This window comes from Amia ocellicauda, chromosome 23 (assembly GCF_036373705.1).
Source record: "Amia ocellicauda isolate fAmiCal2 chromosome 23, fAmiCal2.hap1, whole genome shotgun sequence".
NCBI lineage: Eukaryota > Metazoa > Chordata > Actinopteri > Amiiformes > Amiidae > Amia > Amia ocellicauda.
The window spans coordinates 22194174-22218010 of record NC_089872.1 but is presented as its reverse complement, the minus strand read 5'-3'; the positions used below and the strand labels follow the sequence as shown (position 1 = coordinate 22218010).

Below are 23837 nucleotides of genomic sequence, written 5' to 3'. Positions count from 1 at the left end.
TTTAAAAACGAATTGTATGCGTCTAAACTGCTTATTTCAATGTCACTGACACATGCTTACTGTGGGCCTGAAGGGTCATCAGCTCATCTTGAAGTCTATTTTTAGTTGACCCGGACCCTGAACTTCAAACAGCAGTAGGCTGAGAATCTTTCAGTGAAGTCATAAAAGTCAAACCGTCTGACTGAAGTGTTTTCTTGTTTATAGGGACAGTCTATGGTTATGAGCCCATGTGTGGACTAGGTCTGCAGTCTGGCCGTGACCTTTAACCCCATCTCCCACGTGGTGAAGTGATTTCCTTTAGCTGTAGCTCTCGGTAACCCGGTGTGTTGGAATTTTTGTTCCATGTTTTCCAGAGTCTACGATAATTTCACATAATGATGGTAATGGTGATAATGATAGCATCACAATCCCAACAAAATGAGTGTCTGGCATCCACAGAAGAATTACCATCTGAAAACACTGAGGTGTCAGTTCAGAACCATTACTTTAATTCCCAGGCATCAGGAGTACTTTTCCCAGTTTGTAGTGTAAACAGAGAGCCACGCTTGAGATTAATATTATTACAGTAATAGTGAAGGTTCAGATTAAAGAATGAAGCCAGGTGGTTTTATATATGATTCTGGAAAGCCGTGTTTAATCCGTGTGCAGTGTATGCATGCTAAGCGCTCACAGGGATGACACCAGTGAGAAGAGATGATGCTCTCCAGACGGCCCAGCAGGCGTTGCCTGTGTCGCGCAAGCTGGTGGGCAGGAGGAGCAGCTCAGGGAGTTTGAATGTGTGTGAGTCAGCGCTGCTCCTCCATTGAAGTGAAATTAATATAGTATAAATGTGCATAATGGACTTTCAGCTCCGGTCCCTTACAGGTTTCTGAACAGCCCTTTATCATACAGGTGTGAGATTCACTGAGGTAACTGCCCATAGACCCACACACTGACTGGCAATGAACACTGGAGTGATTTAAACAGTTCATCAGACTGGACAGAACTAAACTGCAAAATTCAGAAATTGATTCAAAGCTAAAACAAAAAAAATATATCTGACCTCAGTTTAAAAAGTATAAGTCACTTCAAGGGTAAAAGGTTTACTTTAGTTTAATTAGTACAGAAGTTCTTTCATTGAGTTTCCTGAAGAACTTGTCATTCACCTTTTAATACACATTTAAAAAAACAAGCAAGTAGCGTATCAAATATTTATTTATCAAACAAGATGATCTCTTTTAATAGTGAACACTTACAAATTGTTTGTTTGTTTTAAAAATGTAAATCTTAGGAAAAAGGTGGATACCTGAAAAAATTACATTTGTGCATCACAAATTATTACACAACAGAAATAGAATATGCTTCTTATTTAACATATATATATATATATATATATATATATATATATATATATATATATATATATATATATATAAAATAAAAGTAATGTTATGTTATACACATGACTATTAGCTATACATTGCTAATGTCGTGAACCATCTAAACCAGCCGGCTTCTGAGAACTCTGAAACGTCTGGACTGGAATAAACAACATTTGCAAAGGAGTTTATTTCCCAACACTGAGTGTCTTCACCTCAATGCGATCATATTCTGCATAGAAACAATGCACCCACTGAGCGGTGAACCTTGTGCCACCTGTATCGGTGTATGACAGCAAATACTGACAGCCTGAATCTTTCAAACCTGATAAGTCGTTTCAGAAATAACAACCCATTCTTAACTAACCGCCCTCAGTCAATTGCTTTTCAACTCATCCATCTCACAGCTGCCCCGCCACTGCACTCACAACACGGGGGCGTCAAGATCGCAACACGACCTCAAGGAAATACCCGTCAGACAGTCTGAGTTCATAACCTTTAGATCCTGGGGCGTGGGGGGGTGGTACCGTCACAGCAGGGAAGCCAAAGAGCTGCTACCTTAGAAAGTTTCACATCAGTACTTTCACAGGGATCTACCTCCTGGACGATTGCAGCGGGGGGACAGATCCGGGGGACTTGTCCCGTCCGCAAAATGTCAAATTGGTATATCTGTTAGTGCATGCGTTTAAAAAACATATTATGTCTTATTCACAGGACTTTCATAGTGTGTTCTATCAACAGTGTCTTAAAGGAAACAACTCCTCGCATTTCTGCTTCTCAGTCTTTCGGTTGTGACTTTAACTTCAGGCTGCTGACCATGAGACCATGACAACTTCAGAGTGTCTCAGTCTAATGTGACTTATCTTTATGTTTGGAAAAAATTGGGTCTTGCAGAAAAGTGTTTTTCTTTCAATTGTGAAATTTCGTCAGTGTAAACAAATAAATAATTATTTACAATCTTTGGCAAAAACAAACAAAAAAAATCACTATACCTCACAAACTGAAATAGCAAAGAAAACATAAATAATTTACAGAAGAAATTATAATACAGTCTAAATATTAACATCTTCATCCGCCAGACATTTTAAGCCTGTTAAAGTTCACTTCCATTGCAACTGAAAATCCTCCCTTTTAAATTACAGGGATTAACTATAAAATAAAACACAATTCAAGATGGTGGGAGAGAAAACTGGTGACAATAAAAAGCGATTGTATTTGTGTCACAAAGCAGGAATGATGTGATGTGGTAATGAAATACAATAAAGTCAAAATAATGGAGCAAAATTCACCCTGTTTACTGTTTGGCAGATACAAGTGAGCACCGAAGCCTGTAATTTTGTGTGCATCGTTAAAGCGTCTACATTACGGGGTGAAATGCGCTGTACCAACCGAGGAATCTGGACTGAACACATTCTCGTATCCCTCATGAATGGCGTTGATGTGTTATAGAAACAGGCAGTAAGGCAAACGTTCAGTAAAAAAAAAAAAAAAACGTAAAAAATCTAAACACTTATAAAAAAAAAGATACAAAAAAAGTGGTTGTAGAACTTCAAAAATCCCTTTAACGTCAACATCGAGGATACGTAGTATCTCCCAGGCATATATAAAGCAAGCGATAGAAAACAGACAGGATAGAGCGAGTACTGTATGTTCAGTGTGAAGCGATGTGATCCAGCGACCTGGTCCAGTTCGACTGCTCCTGTCTGAGCAGGGGCGGGGCTCAGGGTTCGGGGGGAGGGCTCCTGGCCGATGGGGGGGCGGGGCCGAGCTTTGATTGGCCCTGAGCGATCTGGAGGGGCGGGCCCTCCGGCTCATTGGCCGAGCAGGCGGGGGGAGGGATGACCAGGAACTGACTGAGGTGAGCGGTGACAACGCCTGTACAGTACTTCACCATTTCCACAGCAGCCGGAGCTCAGTTATCTGCAGGGAGGAGAGGACATCGTTGTGATGAGGGACAGATTTAGGGTCAGAGACAACAGGACAACAGACAACAAACAGTGCACCTTCACACAGTGGAGGTTGAAAAGCGTGGACAGATTAATTTTCTGTGGATTGTTTACACTTGCCAGTGCAGTGTATATATAATATACACACGTGTAAATATAATGTGTATATATACATACATATACATTATATAGTGACTACATGCTCTTGTGCATCATTGAAAGTCCTTTCAGATAAGACTTTAAATGAGATTATAAAGACTTATAATCAGATAAACACACAGCTGGAGTGAGACAGAGGCAGTGTGACAAAGCGTGCCCAGATCTGTTAAATAAAACAGTTCGCTGAGGAGCGACACAAGAGTCACAGCCAAAATGCAGCCACACGGCTGTCAGTTACCTGATGAACACGGTGGGGAACTCGGGCTTATCTGGATGTTGAAACAAAGTTTGATGTTTTTTAACATTTTCAGAGGTTGCATTTACATAAAATTTCCATGAAATTGATGAACACACAAATAACAAAATAATAAAATAATAAAAATACTAACTTGTTTATGCCAAGGGATCTGCATTTTATCAAATTTTCACAGTAATTATCCTCAACTAAACATACATTTTTAGCTTTGAATCATTCCACTGAAGTTCAGCCAAGATCCCCTTATTAGGCACCAGGGACCTCAGCGCAGGAGACAAGTTTCTCATGTTTCTCACAGCCTCTCGTTAGCAGTAGGACCCTTTGCATAGTTGGTCCCGGGGATTTGCCAAAAACATTTTCAGTTCTCACACAGCCTGGGGGGAGGCGGCGCCCCAGGAGTGCCGTTCTTTATCAGACCGGACCCATAGCCTAAATACTGCAGGTGCGCCGGAGACACACCGAAACTACAGTCACCGGGACTCACCTCTGCACTCGTATTTGAGATCGGAGAAGAAGACGAGCTCCTGGGAGAAGACGAACAGCCCTAGCCTTCCTCCAGCAAATGTCTTGTCATAGATGGGCCCCGAATCGGCCATGATCTGCTTCCCTTCGTACACCACAACCCTGAAAGCCAACACAGCAGGAATTGGCACTCATACGCCGATAGACTACGAGCAGTGAGACAGTGCGTCTGAGTTCGTTTCCTCTTCCCTGCCTACCTGATGAAGCCAGTCTTGGGCCGGTGGATGAGGTGCCACCTGTAGGCAGTGTAGTCCTTCCAGCCAATGTTTTTTGGGTCATGCCACAGAGTACGGACCTGGAGAGCATACAAGGAAATAGCAAAGGAAAAAGAAAGAAAGAAAAATACAATTCAGCAACCGGGGAAGCATTGAATGGGTGTCAAATTGCATACATTGTTTGACTGCTGAGTTTCAGTATCTCAGATCGGAGTGCAAACAGCGTAGCCCAGGAAAGGTCTGCAAAGATTTTGGGGTCATTCAGTTACTAGAGAAACAAAATTCTTCATTACAATCCTGTTCCAGAATCCTGTTTACCTCCTTGACGGGCTACACAAACTTGGAGAATACATCTCCTCTCTCATAACTTTACCTGTTTATATTGGATCCAACTCAAAGACTCGGATTATCTAGTGCAATATTCCTAAAGAAAATGGTTTTCAGAGATCATTGTATTCCGAGTCAGGAATTTAACATCATATCATTACTTTAATCCATTGAAACAAGAGTAACCTTTTTCATTAACTTGTGCTTCGTGCTTGAACCGACTGATGTAAAGGACCATTAGATAAATGTGTGTTTCTTATTTGTTTGTTTGGTTAAATTAAATGTTTTACAATAAATAGGGGCTGAATAGTTGAATACATCTCAAAGTCCAAAGAGACTGGTTCCATGTGACAAATGGAATGGAGGAAATGCAGAAAAACATGGCTTACTGTGTTAACTTGGTAACTATACATGTCAAGAGGGGAAAAATTTACTTGATTGCCACAATGGGCAAGTTTATAAGCTCAAGGCTAATGCCAGCTGAGCAAGTGGATAGACAAAAAAACAACAACTAAAATAAACCAATTTCTGTCAATGTAAACAGCTCGACTGACACATCAGAAGGACCCGAGTTAAACTCCAGGACACTGTCAAGTGCTGGGGCTTGGAAGAACTCGTCTCGTTAATGCAAAACAGAAATCAAAAAGAAACGTGTCACTAAATTGTAGGAGGGGCAAACCAGCATGTGAATCTAGAGTGAAATGATTACACTGCAGCAGCCATGGACTCAGTCTCAGGGCTGCGTCCCAGGCTGAAGAAATGTATGTAATCCGGGCAGGAACAGTGACATGCCAGTGGAGCACAAGCGCAGACTGGCAGTACCCTATGAGCAGCCTGCTGGTGGCCGCCCAGGCCGAGAGGGGGCTCACCTGCCCGACGGTGTTGCCCGTGTGCCACAGGGCATTGCGCAGGTTCTCGCCTGTGCCCGTGGTGGAGTTCACCACTTTGAGGGACACTCCGGAGATTCCGTAAGCCATGGAGGGCTTCTCCTCCCAGTAAGTCTGCGTGATCTGCTTCCACATCACCACGTAGAAGCGGCCGCTGGACTGGTAGCCGAAAACAAAACCGGCATAGTCGTCATCGCGATCCGTGTTCACGTAGAAGGTGCCACTGAAGTCCACCGCGTTGAACTCGTCAAAACCTGCCAGGGAGAGAGGACAGCCAGTGAAGCGTCAGCCCATGGCTTCAGTGTGCCGAGATACGGTGTCTGTAGCCCCACAGCTCTGAGGAACTGTTCTCCATCCAATGGCAAAATCGCCAACCTGTTGTTGAACAAGGCTGTTCAAGGCATTCATGAAAATAACACAAAAATGAGGAGTGTATAAAAAGCATCAAATAAACACTTAGTCAAATCAGATCGAGAGCTCTAATACTGCTCTCTCTCTGTATTAAAGGGCTCTGCTCACCCACGGCAATGCCCGGATCAGAGTTGGCAGTCTGGACCAGCTCCTTGCCCTGGTGCCGAACCACCCAGTTGGGATCAATCTGTGTGGTGCCTTTGGGGTCCAAGTGCACCATCTGGAACTTCCTGAAGTCCGTCTCACTGATGTCATGGTTCTCGGGGCATACGTCGAAAATGTCCGGGATGCTGTCGTTGTCAAAGTCATCCTTGCAAGCATCTCCTCGGCCATCGCCTGCAGGACGAAGGTCACAGATCAAACAATCACCTTCTCAGAAATGCGTTCACGTACTAAACTGGACCAAACTCATCAGGAATTGCAAAATCCCACATCCACACTCACACAAATTCTTACGCCCTGAGGCTCGATAACACAGAGAAATACGAAGAAATACCAAAATCCTCATCCATGCTGTCATTCCTTTCACTGATTTATGTAGCTGTCTCTGAAATATTACATGTTTTCGAAAAGGCTCTTAAGCAGAGGGAAATAAACACAGGGTCTCACTCAGCCTAAAATAATAAATCCATTCTTCCTGAAGTCCCAAGAAGTAGTTTTCCCATCTGTTTTTGCTCCGGTTTGTCACAATTCTAGCCATGGACCTTTCCTTTAAATAAACATTATCTGACTAAGTGTGAATGTGCCTGGCAGCGGGCCTGGCCCTCGGTAACCTTTCGTCTTGAGAGGAATTCTAGGAAACTAACCGACTGTCCCTGGCACTAACGACACCGCTCCGATCCCCAACCTTCCCCAACGCAGCACGATCAAACGGGAACAGGCAACGGCTTTCCATTGCGGTGTCTTTATTCTCCACAGAGGTCAGCACAACTGCACATACCAGTTCAGTAATAGCTGGGTGTTTCTGACACAGCTTTCCATTATGGGGTTCGAGGTGGTCATATGGTTCTAGAATGTCTCATGTCGACAGTACAGAGCTCTTAACGGATTTGACTTGTTCTCTACTCTTTCCTTGTCTTTTATTTTGCCGTTAATCAAAAGAGATCCTATAAAGCACGTTCATTTGGGCAGGTGTGAGAAGCCCAGAGGAACATTCCTGCATCATTATCCATTACCTGGTGATAAGCACCCCCCTGCGTCTATCAGACAGGATCATTACAGCACTCACAAATTATTCTCATAGCTACCGGCTACCCATTCCTCACTGACAGGACAGAGCAGTCGTGACATTCCTTCATAATTGGGTGAAGGGGGCAGGGCGGACGATATGGAATGCATATCCGTATTGTATTACTGGAAAGTCAGAATATTGGAAATTAAATTATGTGCCAAGCTAAACATGCAGCTGATAGGTCCCTGATAAAACAGTGACAGATTTTGGGCGCAATTACAGTGGCTCCCCCACTGTCTTCCTCTGAGCCAGTAGAACAAGTCGGCCAGTCAGAGACCAGTGGCCAGAGTCCCGGAATCTGATCTCACCGTCAGAGTCCAGCTGGTCGCGGTTGGGCACCAGCCTGCAGTTGTCCCGGTCATCTGGAACTCCGTCGTTGTCGTCGTCGTGGTCACAGGCGTCTCCTTTGCCGTCTTTGTCGTGGTCGGCCTGGTTGGCGTTGGGGATGTAAGGACAGTTGTCCAGGTTGTTCTGATGGCCATCCTCGTCAATGTCCTGGTTGTTGTCACATTGGTCACCAACGAGGTCGTTATCTGCGTCGCCCTGCAGCGAGAGACAGTGTTATTGCGCGGATACCGAACCCCCTGAAGGCACAGGTATGCAGGATTCATGTGCAAATTCGAGTCACCTGCCCCCCTTGCTGTAACAGATGCCAAAACTCCCCATTCATTCCAACAGAGAATACATTTAAACTATATTAAAGAAATTGCCTACTTAACTCCTTACCATTACATTAACTATTGATACCAGATACCTGCCCAAATCAATTCTCTACCACTAAACACTTTCACAGAAACTGCTGAACCTTGTAGTTGACATCCACCCATACAAATGGAAGCTGGGTCCTTGCCAAGGTGACACACGTCACGAACATGATACATACAAGAGCTTTGAACACCACTGTTTGTGAGGACAGCCAGTGGGAGACACACCTGGTCAGGGTTGTGCACCAGAGGGCAGTTGTCACACTGGTCACCCACTCCATCCAGATCTGTGTCCTTCTGGTCTGTGTTGTACACATAGGGGCAGTTGTCCTGCTCGTTCAGGATCTCTGCAGGAGAGAAGATTAGATAACGATTAGATACTAGGCCTGTGTGTGATTTTACTCTGTGTAGGTAAGCAGAGAAAAAACGATCACTGCCAGTTTAAAGAGAGAGGATCCGTGACAAAACGGCAGCACATTTCTATGCCTCGTTCTTCCTGGTTCCAAGTAAAACCTGCCAATCTGAACAACGTTATGGGCCTCGTCACCTTCAGCGTTACATCTGAGCAGCACTGAAACTCAAGGGTGACGTGGCTGGCACAACTCTCAGGTGGGCGTTAATAGCAGGCGAAACTGACACAGAGGCCGAATCATATGCAGTTGTGTCACATGAACTACAAGCACAGGGTCCAGAAGCTTCCCCACCATCTCCGTCGATGTCCACCGCGCAGGCATCCCCCTCCCCGTTGTGGTCGGTGTCGATCTGCGCTGGGTTGTGTTCGTAAGGGCAGTTGTCACAGCGGTCGCCCACGTCATCCTTGTCATAGTCAAACTGCCGAGGGTTGTACAGGAGCGGGCAGTTGTCCTGGAACAGACGGAGAAACCAGCTATAGCCTCTGCATCTCTAACACCTTCACAAGAAGCTCTGGCTTCACAGAGATTACACTTTACTGGTAAACAGCTTCTACTGGCATCCCTGTGGGAGTCTTACCCTCTCGTCCACGATGCCATCGTTGTCATCATCTTTGTCACAGGCATCTCCCTGGCCGTCATTGTCAAAGTCTTCTTGTCCAGAGTTGGGCAAGCTGGGGCAGTTATCCTGCAAGATTATAAAGCATTTATTTCAAATAAATTCAAAGCAAGTACGTGTTAAATGTATGTCAGTAAAAAAGACCAAAAACCCAAATGTCCGTTTTGTGGGATGTAGAAAAGGGAAACTTGGTAAATTCCCTTTGCCTTTTTGCAGATGTGTTGTAAATATATTATAAATATAAAATAATCCTGTAAATATCAGGTGGTCACTGGAATGCATCTCATTTAATTAAAAATGAGAGAGAGAGAGAGAGAAAGCGAATTTGAATTTGAATTGAGTAGACTACAGCTTTCCTGCATCTTTTCCCCCCCATGATAAGCCTGTTTCCACTCTCCCACTGACTGAGGAAACAGGTTACAGATAAAGTGGGAGCCGCCCTGCCTGAAAACACACTGACGCCACGGCGGAAGGATCCCATTCTGACCCGTTCATTCACAGGGCAATTATATATACGTTTGTTTTTCTACACACTACACAGTTTCTCTCATAACTCATGACTGGCCGCCTTGCACTACTTGGTTCAACTATAACGAGTAAATCAGTTTTATTGTAAAGGCTTGATATACTTTTGTCTCCAGTCATTTTTTAATTTTGAGACTGGAAAGAAATACATATATTTTCTTTTAGGACTGAAAACCAATCTTTATATCTGACGGGGATATAAAACTAACTTATTAAACCTTTCTGGTAGAAACCCAAACAGCCTGTCTGGGTCCCGTCGGCAGCTCTGACATCAGACACTCTGTCTGCGCTCTCCCTCTTTTTAATATCGTCCGTTACAGACTCCAGTTATCCACGGCTGTGTCTTCATTTCCCACAATTTATTACCCCCTCTTTGCCCACTGCGCTTTACTGATTGAGACAGTGGCGTCAGGCCCCAGGGTGGAAGATAATCCAGTGGACTATGTCCGTGCCTGATTACTGACTCCCAGCAGCTCTGGCAAAGCTGAGCAGCACAGACACACCCTGAAAGGAGCGAAGGATCTGGGATTGGAGGCGGCAGATGGTTTCTTGACCTTCTACCGAGGTCCCCGAGACCCCCTCTCCGCCGTGCCTCACCTTTTTGCAGTGGTAGGTGGCGTTGGCACCGCACACCAGGTTCTGGTTGGGCCATCCATCCAGGTCCGAGTCCTCTCCGCAGATGATGCCGTCCCCGGCGTAGCCGATCTTGCACTCGCACTTGTACATGGGGTCGCTGAAGTGGCCCAGGTAGATGCACTCCGCGTACTTGTGGCAGCTGTGGGTCTTGTCCTTGCAAGGATTCTCCGGCTCACACACCTGTGAGACAACGGACATTTGCTAAAGCACTGTTCACAGAGAAACCCTGCCCCCCTGCAGTCCTGCCCCCTGTTCTGACGTCAGTTTGCTTCCCTATGTAGCCACAATGGTTGAATTGTTCTTTATATTAAGACTACTTCACCAGGAATCATTACCACATGGAGTTCAGTTGAATACTAGCTCAGGATGACATGTGATTTGAAGGACATGCACATTAACAGAGCAGGAGGTGGCTGTGTTAATGCGAATGCACAGAGTGCAGGTCAATGTCTACTCAGTTATCCCACAGGATAAGACCAGGCCAGTGTCAACAAGGCAGAGGAAAAGATAACTGAAATCTGGCACTGCCTGGCATGTTTCCCCCGGCACTGACATGACAATCTTATCAGATGGCACATCCAGAAGCTACAGCCTCTGCCTCATTCACACAGCTGCAGAGGCACGCTCGCCTTTCAGACAGATGATTTAGGGAAACTGGCGAGTGCCACACTGGCTCAGCTGGGACTTGCCAACAAGACATATGTCATTGCTTTGACTGTTTTCGCTTGTATGTTAGAGACCAGGGGTTGAAATCCAGATTGTTTCATATGCTTCGCTCAGAGCAGGAATACGTTCTGGAAGCATTTAATCGAGCGATGAGAAAACGTTGTTCCCGCGGCCCCTGATTGGTGATCATTTGCAGAGCCCTTCGACAACAAACACTGTGCAGAGTATTTCATACGTTATAGCTTCTGCTATTAATTTTATTGGGACAGGACACATAAATCTACATTAAGATATTAGGATATAAATCTGTAGATTACTGAATCTGTAACCACATGTGCACACATGGAACGTCACAGTTTCTGCGCAGGCATCGTCTCTGCCGAGCTCTCCCGGCCAGCGTGTCTGCTTCACGTCTAACTGCATGAAATACAAGTGCATTTAGTCTATTAAGCTTTTCCACTTTCACAAGGCCCATGTGGTGTGATGCTGCTTTATTAGCTGACTTGAGATTAGGATCATTAGGATCAACTATAAATTCAGCATCAAACGGAATTCCAAAGCTGGGAGTGATTGATAGGAAGGCAGATGTTTTCCATTAAGCGCTAATGAAAAAGGAGCACTACTCTGTGTCAGGGACTCCAGCGCCAGGTGCTCCGGTGCAGTCCTGGTGGCCCCTGGGCTGAACAGCCTCGCTGAGGGATAGGAATGAGCAGCACTAAATCATGGAGAAATCCACTCCATTAGCTACTGTGCAGCTGTGCAGGAGGCGACTCGGGCCTGGTTTTACAGCAGGGATTAGTATTAAAGCTATCGATACTATATATATAGTGTTTCTTCTCTCTGCTTTAATAAACTGGGGGGGGTCCCAGATATTATACTCCAGGATGACCCTCAGACCATGAAACTGAGCAACGCAGAACCTAGCTAAACCGTATTCAGCATCAGGGCAGGGTTATGTCCGTCTGTTGTGTTGTGGATGGAACCGAGTGGCTGCAGCATTCAGACTCCGCCCCTTGGCCTGAGAGGCTCCGCCTCCTTACCTGCCTGTTCTTCTTAGCGACCTCTACGCCCATGCCAAAGGGCTGAGTGCCCTTGTAGCGCGGTGGGCAGGGCAGGCAGTGGAAGCCGGGGTTGGTGTTGACGCAGCGCTGGACACCGTTCACCTTGAAGCAGGCGTCGGACACCATGTCACACTGTGGACGGGAGACAGAGCTCACACACTGGAAAGGCACACTTTCAAACAGACTGTGTTAACAATCAAGCAGCAGACAAAGATCTAGACCTGGGGTATCTTCCATCAGGGGCTAATGTCACATTAGGGGCGACAAATTAAGCCAATCACTGTTCACAGCAGTTTCTAATTTCTCCAGGACCATGGCCGAGATCCCAGCTGGACTCAAGTACTTCCAAGGGGAATCATTTTAATAGTTATGGAAGACTATGGGTGTGTTTCCTTGTGCAGAATGACACAGGGCCAGTGTCGGAGTTTCCCCTCATACCTCGTTGACGTCCTCACAGAAGGTCCCATTGCCACGGAAGCCCAGCGGACAGGGACCACACTCCCAGGAGCCGTCGGCAGCACTGTTACACTCCACTCCCCCAAAGCATGGGTTCGAGAGGCATCCATCTGTGTCAACACAAAATACACATCCTCAGCCAGGACCGCTGGAAAGCACGTCACTGAAAACTCCTCATCCCAGCCAGGGCACCAGCACACTCAGCGACTTGTAAAATAAACAATTAGGCAAGACCTATTTTATCTGTCTCCTTCCTGTATGCTATCAATACATGAAATTAACATTCTGAAGGGAGGAAAGTCATTGCCCACAATTGGAAGCTGTTCAGACACTGCTTTTTACAGAACTGATCCAGCTCTTACACAGTGCCTCACAACCTCTAGCTACTGCAGCCCTAATAAAGAACATCTTCTTAACAAGAGAAAGTAAATATTATCAGGATATAGCAAAGGTCAGGAACGAGAGGAGGCCACAGTTTTTGGAGAACTGTGAGGAAGTGTTTCCCGTTTTCTCTGCATGTGTGACAGGAGGGTAAACAAGTAAACAAATGGAGGTAACGCAGGGTAGAGAGTGACCTCTGACCTACCAATAGGGCAGTCCTGATTGTTGCAGAGGTCGTGGTCTTTGGAGTCTCCCAGGCACCTCCTTCCACCATACTGGGGCTGGGGGCTGTTACAGACTCGGGTTCGACCCTGCAGACCCCCACCACACGTGGCAGAGCAGGTTCCCCAGGGGGACCAGGGTCCCCAGCCTCCATCGACTGCAGACAGACAGACAGACTGGTTAAAGCACTCAATGATAACCGTTGCATGCTGTTCTTCAAAGGTTAATTAACATTGATCTAAAGAAGAAATCGTTAACATCTTCAACCGCATCTCCGTTGTCTGCTTGACATTGATCTTAATGGGACTTTCATTTTTTGTGTTGTTACCTAGGAAGGATGTTTCTGCAGGAACTGTTGGTAACATCAACACAATCAGGCATCTTCTAGAAATCTAACCCCGCCCCCTTTAATCGGACCCTTCACCGGTGAAGTCTGATTTCACAGGGTGCCGTATTCCTTTTCATTTTGACTGTCACCTTCATGACCAGGGAAATCTGGGGCAGAGAGGCTGACTGAGATGGATTTCTTTCAGCCACATTTTTCCTGGAAGGCTGTATTTTCCCTGGTGAAACCCGATATCCTGGAAATGTGTTACCAATTCACCCCCAACCCCCGGCTTTCACCCCCAACCCCCGGCGTCCCCGTCACCAAGGACTCCGCTCCAGTACTCTGGGGCGCAGAAGCACTGGCCCTCGCCATTCCACTCTGCCGTCCCCTCCCTCATCTCAATCAGTTTAATTCAGCCTGTTAAACCTCCATCCGGGCCCTGGAGCGGCTATTGGCTGCCAGTTGTAAACTCAAGCCAGCAGCTTGAAATGCCAATTGTACTCAGCCAGGAGCTTGTGATGTGGTTCTAGTGTCTTGATTCTTTGCAGAGTCCTAAAGCTTGCGGTGTGCGGTGTGCTGTGTGCGGTGTGCGGTGTGCGGTGTGCGGTACTCACTGGGACAGGGCTCAGCCTTGCAGCCCTGGGTCTCTCTCCCACTGCCCTCACAGTCCTTGCCCCCCAGCTGCGGCACCGGCGAGTTGCAGTGGCGTATGCGGGTGATCATGCCGTCTCCGCAGGTCACGGTGCACGAGGACCAAGGCGACCACAAGCTCCAGCCCCCATCCTGACGGACTGAAAGACAGACACACACCTCTGTCAGCTCCCCCATCGCCGCTCTGTCTTCCACAGGTCGGTTACACTCAAAAGGGGATCCAAGTCATATGCAATACGTGATCCCTTCAGGAAACACTGACTGCATTTCCCGCTAGTGGATAACAATTTCCAGTGTGTCTGATTTAATCGCCTGCAATAACAATCTCTAATATTATATTTAATATTTACATTAACATAAAAGCACATAACTAAGCGGCTTCATGACAGGAGGCTGCTGGGGGGATTGTGGGAAGGCCGAGTCCTGGGATAGAAGTCACCCACCAGTGGAAAAGCACAAAGAGCCCTTGTTAAGACAAAAAGGCATTCATATTATCTGTAAACTTCCCCTTTCTTTTGACTTGCTGCAAACCCTCTCCACTAACCCCCCTGCCCTCCCTGGAGTAAGGAGGCTATGCAGAGCGGGTCCAGGATCCAGATGCTCTCAGCTCCGCGGTGTTGCCCTACGCACTGGGCCACGGGGAATTCGTGTGTCAGCGCACTTTGCCAGGAGACATTACAACAGGATAAGTGCTCTTTATTGTTGCTGTGGAATGACTCTCAGTGGATTCTGGAGCAGGAAAAGAAAACAATTGGCGCAGTTTGGTGATCTGTTAAGAGCCGGGTAATATTCTACCCCAGAAACACCCAGAAACCACAAGCTGTAGAGCTGTCCCCCCGCAGCCACTTCAACAAGACCCTTTTGTTCTCCATCCAACTGGCCAGGGCCGATATTTATTTTCCCTGTGGGTTCAGCTGCACTACACATGGCAGAGGATTAAGAGACCATTCCCGAGTTTCCTTCTGAACATGTTCAACAAGATCCCCCAATGTGGCGTTGCATTAGGAGGGGATTTGCATCTCACTGGACTCTCACACTCCCCAGACTCCAGACAGGGATTCAGATGCTTCTCTTTCTTTTCTTTCTGCCAACATTTGCAGCTAGGACAGCTATCAGCTATTAGGAGTTATTACCTCTCCAAATGCTACAGATAAAAAAATAAACCACAACCCATCCATTCTCACACTTTGAGAGTTTAAACAATGAGCGATCTCTGTGTCAGCGGCCACCACACAACTCGTTAACAGGCCCCCACTACTCGCATCTCCGAATACAGCAGATTTGAGAGAGCGGGACAAATCTCACACGATGAGTTAGAGGCATCGCAGGAAATGGGTTAACCTCACTGACACACCCCACCGGCCTCTCTCCATGTAGGACACAGTGCCAGCAGTTTTAAATGTTGTGTCCGGTGTCTAGCTCGGGAATGGGGCCACACTCAGATGGACTTACTGCGGCTGTCGCACTTCCCCAGGCTGCACCTCCGGGTCTGGATGGACGGCCCGGCGCAGGGGTTGCTGGTGGCATCGCAGGAACGTCCTCTCTGCTGAGTCCCGGTTCCACAGGTCACTGTGCACTCCGTCCACTCCGACCAGGGCGACCAGCCGTCCTCGCTGTCCTTGGCTGCACAGAGACAGAGACACACACAGGCTCAGTCCCACACCCCACACCACTGCACCCAGCCCTGCACCCCCCATGCCTCCACCCACAATCTGAACAAACTCCCCAGCAATGTGGTTGAAGCGACAATTTGGGAACATTCAAAAATAGACTGGATAGGATCCTTAGATCCTTAGATTAAAGTTATTAATGGACACCAAACGAGCACGATGGGGTGAATGGGCTCCTCTCGATTGGACACTTTCTTATGTTCTTATGACATTGTAACACTTTCAGGGTGTTTAACATGCACTTGGGTTTCCACTCAGGCTCTGAGTGGGCAGCTATGCTTAAAGTGTGACATCATCTGCTCCCAACCCACAAACCACTTCAAGCTCTGGGAGCATCCAGCCTGAGGTTTGTCTTCAAGGGTTAAAATCCTCCAATGGGCGGTTTACCCTGAAGACAGACAGACCTTCGAGAGCTCGCTCTCTTATTAAAACATCACAAAGGACAGGGCTATAGCTGCTGATTGACAGGCTGGAATGCAAACTTATTTTAATGTTAATTTATAACAGTTTTACAAGAGAGGCTCTGTTTCTGCTTGCATGCAAACAACAACATTTTGCGTATGAGCGTTATTTAAAAAATACAGATGATTTATTTAATATATGCTGCTTGATAAAATAGCGAAAACACCAGTACATCTCCCCTAAAGAAATGCACTATTCACAGCTGGGTAAAGGTGTGTGCATGCAAGATGGGGCTGCGCAGCGTTATACTCACGCAGACACACAGGACAGCACTCCCCATCGATGAAGGACGGACTGGCGCAGGCCACGGCCGGGCACGTGATCTGGTGACACACTGTTTTGGCTTCCTGTTTAAAGGACACATTGTTACTTTATTTTGAATACCTATCCCTGTGCATCTAAGCTGTGAAGCCCTACAGAGAAGCCCCTACTGTAGGTGCTGTCATACAATGGATCCAATCTCCATCTCCGACACCTTTCAATACAGCCTGCTGGGAAAAGGAGGCGCGTTCCTGGGACTCCACTGTGCTGCGTGTCAGCTGGGTCGGGCTCACCTGGCAGGTGCACTTTGTGCAGCTGTCTACAATCCAGTCCTCGTTGTCCTCGAACAGACGCCCGTCCTGCCAGCACATGTCCGGCTTCCCCAAGGGCTCCATCTTCTTCAGCATCTCCCGCATCACGGTGTTCTCCTCCGTCTGACACAGGGCGAGAGCAACAAACACGCGGTCACACTGTCACTCAAACATGCTGTCACTTAGACACTCACTCAGACACGCTGTCACACTGTCACTCAAACATGTTGTCACTCAGACATGTTGTCACACCGTCACTCAGACACATTATCACACTGTCACTCAGACATACTGTCACTCTGACACGCTGTTACTCAGACATGCTGTCACTCAGACACATTATCACACTGTCACTCAGACATTCTGTCACTCTGACATGCTGTCACTTAGACATGTAGTCACACTGTCACTCAAACATGCTGTCACTCAAACATATTGTCACACAGACACGCTGTCAAACAGACACACAGTGTGAATGTGGTAGTCAGAGACACCAGTCAGTCTGGATGACCCTCTGGGACCAGGGACAGTCACTGGACACCACAGGGACCGCTCTCACACGCTGATCTCACACTCTGGCCCCAGAGGAAGTGAGGGATATTCATATTCATATTCACAATTCATATTCATTACCATCTACAGATTAAACGCCTCCATTAACATAAACCTGCATGGAAAAGCAGGCTGTGAGTCAGCAGAGCAGCGGAATGTGCAGCGATCGTCAGCGTCATAATAATCAAACACTGACTGCCGGCACTATGAAGTCTCATGGATATTGTCTTTGCACCCAGTCCTCTCTCTGCGCCTGTGGTAACAATTCGACTGGTATCTCCTGCTCCCCTCCTTTACAACTGCAGTCTGTATTACACCATGGCAAAACCACAGTGAAATGTGGGAGAGCAAAATAAAATCATGGTAAAGTTGGGATTGGATTGTAAACTGCAGTATAAAACACATGGAAAACCAGGGCAAAGCCAGGAATACGTTTAGTATAACCATGGGAAACTGTACTGTGGTAAACTCACCACTTTCTGCAGCCCATCCATCAGGTTGCCCACGACCACGCGCAGCCCCTTCAGCTCCTGGAACATGCCGCTGAACTCCTCGCACGAGCGGTCGCAGAAGTCCGACTCCTTCTCAGCCTTCTGGCCAATGAAGTTGGTTGTTATGGCGGGGCTGACGTCGACGATCTCCGAGCTCTCGCTCACCACGTTGAGGTCTGCTGCGGGACAGAGGCAGGGGTTATTCGTCCGGTTTGTGTAGCTTTGTAGCTATAAGCGATGCACAGCACAGTGTTATTCTGCGGCTCCTGTGTATTTGCACAAGGTAACGATGCAGTTTGTTAAAAAAAACGAATACAATAACACACTAGGCCACTCATGGACTTCAGGAACAGAGACAAATTGCAGCCAAAGACCCTGCGCAGAGTCGGCACAAAGGCATCACTGAACACGGTCTGAAAAAGCAGCTGGATCGCTCTGGAGACCAGAAACCTCACGGCTGCAATAAATCTTAATTTCCCGTTTGAGAAATACTATTTAAAGCTCTGGAGGAAACCAGATTCAGGTCTTTCATGTGCTGTAGTTTTTACATGTTGTTAGAAACCATTTCCTTGATCAGTAATGGTGACTTAATCAGAGGGCAGAGACACCAATTAACACTGTTATAGATTTTATCTTTAATTTATTTTGAAGCAACAGAGTGTGAAACTATTGAAGATTAAATTAGTTAAAAAAGTATTTAATATGAGATTCCTGTTACAGGAAGTGTGAACATGTTTTTAATACATTCAATTAAAAGTTTGCATGGTGGCAAACAGGTTGTACAGGCAAGGAAAGAAACTATTAAAACATGAAAAGAAAATCGTCCAGGGTCCTGTGCTGCCTCGGAAGGTTTCTGTGGAATAAATCAGAATCCCCCTGGATCAGTTTCCTCCGAGTCTCAAACTCTGTCCTCTCTGGATTTCTGCTTCAGAGTTTACAGAACCAGTTGAGGTTTCACTTTCTCATAGTTCTTCATTATGTTAGGATGTATGGCAACTTAAAGAGACACACCATCACACACACATCCGTTGCTATAGGCACAGCGCCGACCCTGTTCTGTAATTATAATCCAAATCACTGTTTAGAATGAGGTTGTTTGACAGACTTCAAAACACAGTGATTATGTTCAAGAGGGAAATGTGGATATAAGGTCTGTACAATTTTGTTTTGTTTTCCTTTCCTTTACTGGAAATTAACTCTTAACGAGCACAGGATGACATCACTCCTTCACTCGCTCTAGCAAACCCTGAGAAAAGAGCGTCGGTGGCACACAGACAGGACGTGAGATGAAGCCCCAGCTCCTCTGCTCACAGAGCAGGTCAGGAGGGGAGAGAGACTCATTCCTGTACTCTGGGATCTGCTAGACTCGTTATGATGGGCGACGAGTCCAAAGCTCGCTGCACAGACGTGGTATATGTCTTTGTACCTTAACAAATGCCTTTAAATTGAGAACCACGGAGCCATACGTGGAACACTGCATAGAGCCGCCATTGTAATGGGCTGCAAACGTCTTGGTGCCAAGTTAAGTCTGTGGTCCATGAGAACGTCTAGACTTCCCTCACTGCTTATTGTCTGCTGCAGATTCTACAGCAACATACTGGAATACGTGCATTAGGAGATTTAGGCGGATCTCTTTGTATACGATCACTGCTGCATAACAAAAGGGGAAACAATATAAAAAAGTCGGGACTCCTTATAATGCAGGATTACCTGGATTGGGGGTCCTGCTGGGAAAAAATAACAATAATGCTGATAAACCCTTCCTGCTGACTAGTGGCACTGCTTTCAATGGGGGGCTGTGTCTCATGACCTCATCCCCAATCACAGCTCCTGTCACAGGACGCGCAAGACTCGGTCTAAAGCCCCCGAGAGGAGTGCCAGGCCGGCATCGAGATGCTGCCATCACGGCACACTGCTCGGCCAATCAGAATGGTTCTGCATTACTGGGGCAATCCTCACAGCAGTGACACAATGTGATAAACGTCAGCCAGATCTTCAGAAATTATGACCTACTTTCCACCAAAAAAAAGGAAGAATCTAGGCTACAGCTGAGTCGATGTTTCTTTCAGCCTGCCTTGAAGATTGCCAGTTTTATCACGTTTCCCGAGGCTGATTCACAGAAAGAGCTTCAGACCACACAATCGACATGGATGGCAGGCCCTGTGAAGAGGTTATGACATCACAGCCCTGCCCCTCCTTACATCACTTCTGCATCTGGTTGTCAGCTATGACATCACCTACTGATGTCGCTCCCAGAGAATCTCAAAACCTTACATTTGTTTTTATTGAATTTTTCAAGAGTTTTCAAGAATTTAATATCTGATCAATTGCAGTGGTCTTATGGATACCATAACATTTTAGCTAAGAAATGGTTTGAAAAAACAATAACAATTTGTATGTTGACAGGGCCGGCAACATACAAAACTACGAGGAATGCGTAGAAATAATGCAAGGGGGAATGGGGGGTGGTTTAGTTTCCACTGGAATTAACAGGAGTGTTGTTAAAACCTCCTAGTGTCTACATTGTGTTACTGCAACAAAACGTTGTCACGCCTTTCTATATAGACGGTTCTCCTGAATCTCAATCCTTGCTGGCCCGTGCCGTTGACCAAGACACGTCTGGCTGGGGAGTAACTGGAGATCACCTAAACAACAAACATCCTCTCTACACTCTGCACCACAGTGGCTCCCAGAAGAGTTGCTAGGTTTCTATGCCACCTTCTGCTTACCCCCTAATTTCGCTCTTCGCATGCTTCTGTCTCTATTACCCTTTCTGATGGTATTTTTAGGAATTGGGTGTGATGCTAGTAATGTTGTCCTCCAGTAAGTGTTAAATCCAGGTGCATGGATGGTCTCAGTGTTCTGGAGCCTTGTGACCACACACTTGAGTCTCCCGTGTCCGAGGGTAAGACCTCGTGACCACACGCATGAGTCTCCCATGTCCAAGGGTAAGGGGATGCCAACCTGCAACCAGCGGCCGTACAAGAGTGACGCTCTCCCATGCAGGCCTTCCTTTCCTGCAGGGACTGACCAGAGCATGGTTTGGGATTTCTTACCTGGCTGGCTGATCTGGCAGCCTTTATTCCGCAGAATGTCCTCCACGGAGGTGTCGAAGATAAACCGCACGTTCTGCAGCAAACCCTGAGAGACAGAGGCCGCTGTCAGTCATCACACCAACAGGGCAAACATCACAGTGAAACACAAATACGTGGCCTTTCCTGACAAGTGCGCAGACCCATGTGGTGCCTGCTGAACTCTGTGACTCTTTTTAAACGCTCTCTGTAGTCAGAGCTTTCGCTTCTGTCCAGACTCGTCAGCTGTGGCATACACAGAGTTATAAATTACAGGCTCGAACCACGCCAGAAAGACTTTTAGATACATATATTAAAAATTCCCAAATTAGATGATTCATCTGGGAAAACCCTTAATTATTACTCAAAGCTTGCAAAGACCCAGGCTTACTTTTCTTCTTCTGGGGAGAAAGCATTCCATTCCTCTGCAGACCACACAAATAATAATAGGAGAAAGTTTAAGCTGTGTTTCAGCAAGATTACAAACAAAACACAAGCAAGTTCAACGAACAGTTCTGTGAGTCATCAAGGACGGGAAACAGGGAAAAGATAAAACACAGACACACACAGGCGGCCTCAGGTGGCCAGAAGCCTTTCAGCAGGAAACCCCGAGACTAAACTGCATGCCGTATGCCATACTCACCCTGAAGTGGTTTTCCCGGATGGCTCCCTTGGCCACGAACATGCGGCTGCCGTCGGGCCTCAGGTGCTCGTAGAAGGGGTCGTCCAGGATGAAGGAGTCGATGAGGCTGCAGCCGATGTACAGGTTGGCGTTCTCTCCGTGCACGTGCAGCGTGATGTTCTTCCACTGCGAATCCGCCAGCTCCACATCCTCGAAGGACACCACGTTCTGCGAGCCGTCCACCCAGTACACCAGGTCCAACGTGTTGGCCCGGCCGTTGGAGACGATCTCGAACTGCCGCTGTGTGGAGCCCGGCCCCTCCAGCGCCAGCAGGGTTCCCCGGGAGCCGCGGTCCTGGCGCATGGTGGCCGTGAACACGAAGCCCTCGAAGTTCTGGATCTGCTGCAGGATCTGCCGCAGCGCCAGTGTGCTCACCGGGGGCAGGTGGTCGAAGCGGATGAAGCGGTACGCCGGAGAGTCTGGGTCCTGCCCCCGGAACAGCTTTGCCCCCAGAGTCTTGCGGGTGATCTTGCTGACATCGAACAGGTCAAACACACTATTGTCCTCCACCTCCCCTTCATCTGGGACGACACACAATGCCGATTATGCAGGCGGAAGATCATTCACAGCCTTCCTATTAACTCTTTAGATTTATTTTCCTTTATTTTCTATGTTGAACAGTCCCTGAGAAAATCTGTGAGTTTAAACTCTTAGGTGCACCTAGTAGGTGTGATTTTTGCCTACTAGGCTAATATTAGTTAACTTTTAAGTTAATTTAAGTTCACAAACATATACAGGACTAAATAATGCTCAACTCATATGTAAACACTGTGTTTAAGCAAGTTCTCTTCCACAATAAATCCACACATGACACATCTAGTACAGGGACAAAGTTAGGAACTAGTGAATTAATAATTCTATAATAATCACATTTTGTAAAGTAAATAATTGTATTAATAATATTAATACTAATACTTGTAATTGTAATCATCACTTTACAGATTTAATAATAGGCATTAAATTACCTTGAGCGTTTGCAGAAGCACAAAGAATACATAATACTGGCAGCCACAGCAGCCTTCTCCTGAGAAGCATTACTCCTACAGACAGAGACACAGCTGGTCAGTCAGACACTCAGAGCTACACTAAGACTGAAACACAGTTAAAAGAGGCGTTAGTTCAGCATATAAAAAACCAGTCCTGAACTTGATAGAAAATTAGGTCAAAGGCATTCTTTACTTTGAACAGATTACACGTTTTAGAAACTAAAATAAGTATAATCTTTCGAGATGTAATTGTTGTTGTTGTTGTTATTATTATTCAGAGATTACCCTTATACAATGAGACCCATCTAAAAATAATATTAATACTAAAACACAAGTTGGGTTTTCACTGAATAATTACAAGTAGCAAATTAAAAATAATTACTGAAGTTATCGGCGCAGTTAAAAGCTAATCTCAAAGCAAAGCAACGAAACCATTTCAGCATTTGCGACAGGCTTATCAAAGTGCACGAATCGATCCTGTTGCTAAATAGGGCGCAGGATATAAAAGCCCAGGATTGTCCAGAGGCGAATCCAGAGGCGCAATAACCCGCCGGGCTGTTTCATCCATCCAGATACAGACCCAGCTGCCTGCACTTACTCCTCTATAGCGAGATGTGAACGGGTTACCTGGTTTAAAAAGTGCAATCCTTGGGAAAAGATATCTCTGTAATAGTCCAGTGGTGAGAGCGAAGGGGTGATGTCCCTCTATGAATAAGTTCAAACACCATAAGAAGTGGCGCACAGAGGCGCGGTTAGTCCACTAGATCCACACGCCTGCAGACTCCGGGGTCAGTGGCTCCAGGGATCCCGGCTGCGCGTCTTTTATAGCGCTGGCTCGGATGCTGTCAATCACTTTCAGTCGGAGAGGTCTGGGTCCGTAACTCTAGCGCAATGACATAATTCCCCGTCCGGTGGTGCAGTTTGCGCTCATATACCTGCAGGACCGCAGATCCAGCCTCTTCCCCTCCCCACACCGAGCGCGCTGTCCGGACTCTGGTTTCAGGGAGGAGCCGCAGCGCGGAGAGCCAGTGCGCAAGGAGCGCAGAGCTGCGGGTCCGCGGAGGAGCGCAGGGTGTGCGCCGAGGAGGAGGAGGATGAAGATGACAAAGACAACAACAACAACAGCAATAATAGATGACAATAATCAGGCATGAACAGACTGTGGTTTCCATTGCAGGACTAGTCCCCCGTCTGTATTTATACTGTGCATTCTGGTGTATCTCTCGACCCCTCTCCAAACACAGCAAACCACATTAATACATAAACAAACACCTGCTGTGTGTAAGTCTAGCAGTTTACCTTCACGACATGTGTATTTGCCTGTATGTGTTACATTATACCAGACACAATAATAACCTGAAGCGGACAGTGGAGGGACAA

The 23837-nt window shown here is 46.7% G+C and overlaps 1 protein-coding gene across 3 annotated transcripts; it reads right to left on the bottom strand.

Moving 5' to 3' along the window:
- Positions 1–1076: 1076 nt before the first annotated feature.
- On the bottom strand, positions 1077–23718 carry thbs2a (thrombospondin 2a). 3 transcript variants are annotated; one of them, XM_066696643.1, is made up of 23 exons: positions 23085–23718; positions 22437–22511; positions 21433–21992; positions 20775–20859; positions 17701–17897; positions 16658–16798; positions 16357–16450; positions 15424–15594; positions 13935–14111; positions 12976–13149; positions 12372–12499; positions 11913–12065; positions 10168–10386; positions 9007–9114; positions 8721–8880; positions 8245–8363; positions 7621–7855; positions 6190–6417; positions 5653–5924; positions 4439–4536; positions 4204–4343; positions 3702–3732; positions 1077–3278 (listed from the first exon to the last, which is right to left on the bottom strand). In XM_066696643.1, the coding sequence occupies exons 2-23, from the start codon at positions 22504–22506 to the stop codon at positions 3275–3277; spliced, it is 3564 nt and encodes a 1187-aa protein (XP_066552740.1). In that variant the 5' UTR covers positions 22507–22511; positions 23085–23718; the 3' UTR covers positions 1077–3274. The 3 variants fall into 3 exon arrangements, with proteins under 3 accessions (XP_066552740.1, XP_066552741.1, XP_066552742.1); XM_066696644.1 differs by having other exon boundaries at positions 17701–17894; XM_066696645.1 differs by lacking the exon at positions 3702–3732 and having other exon boundaries at positions 23085–23717.
- Positions 23719–23837: the final 119 nt, after the last annotated feature.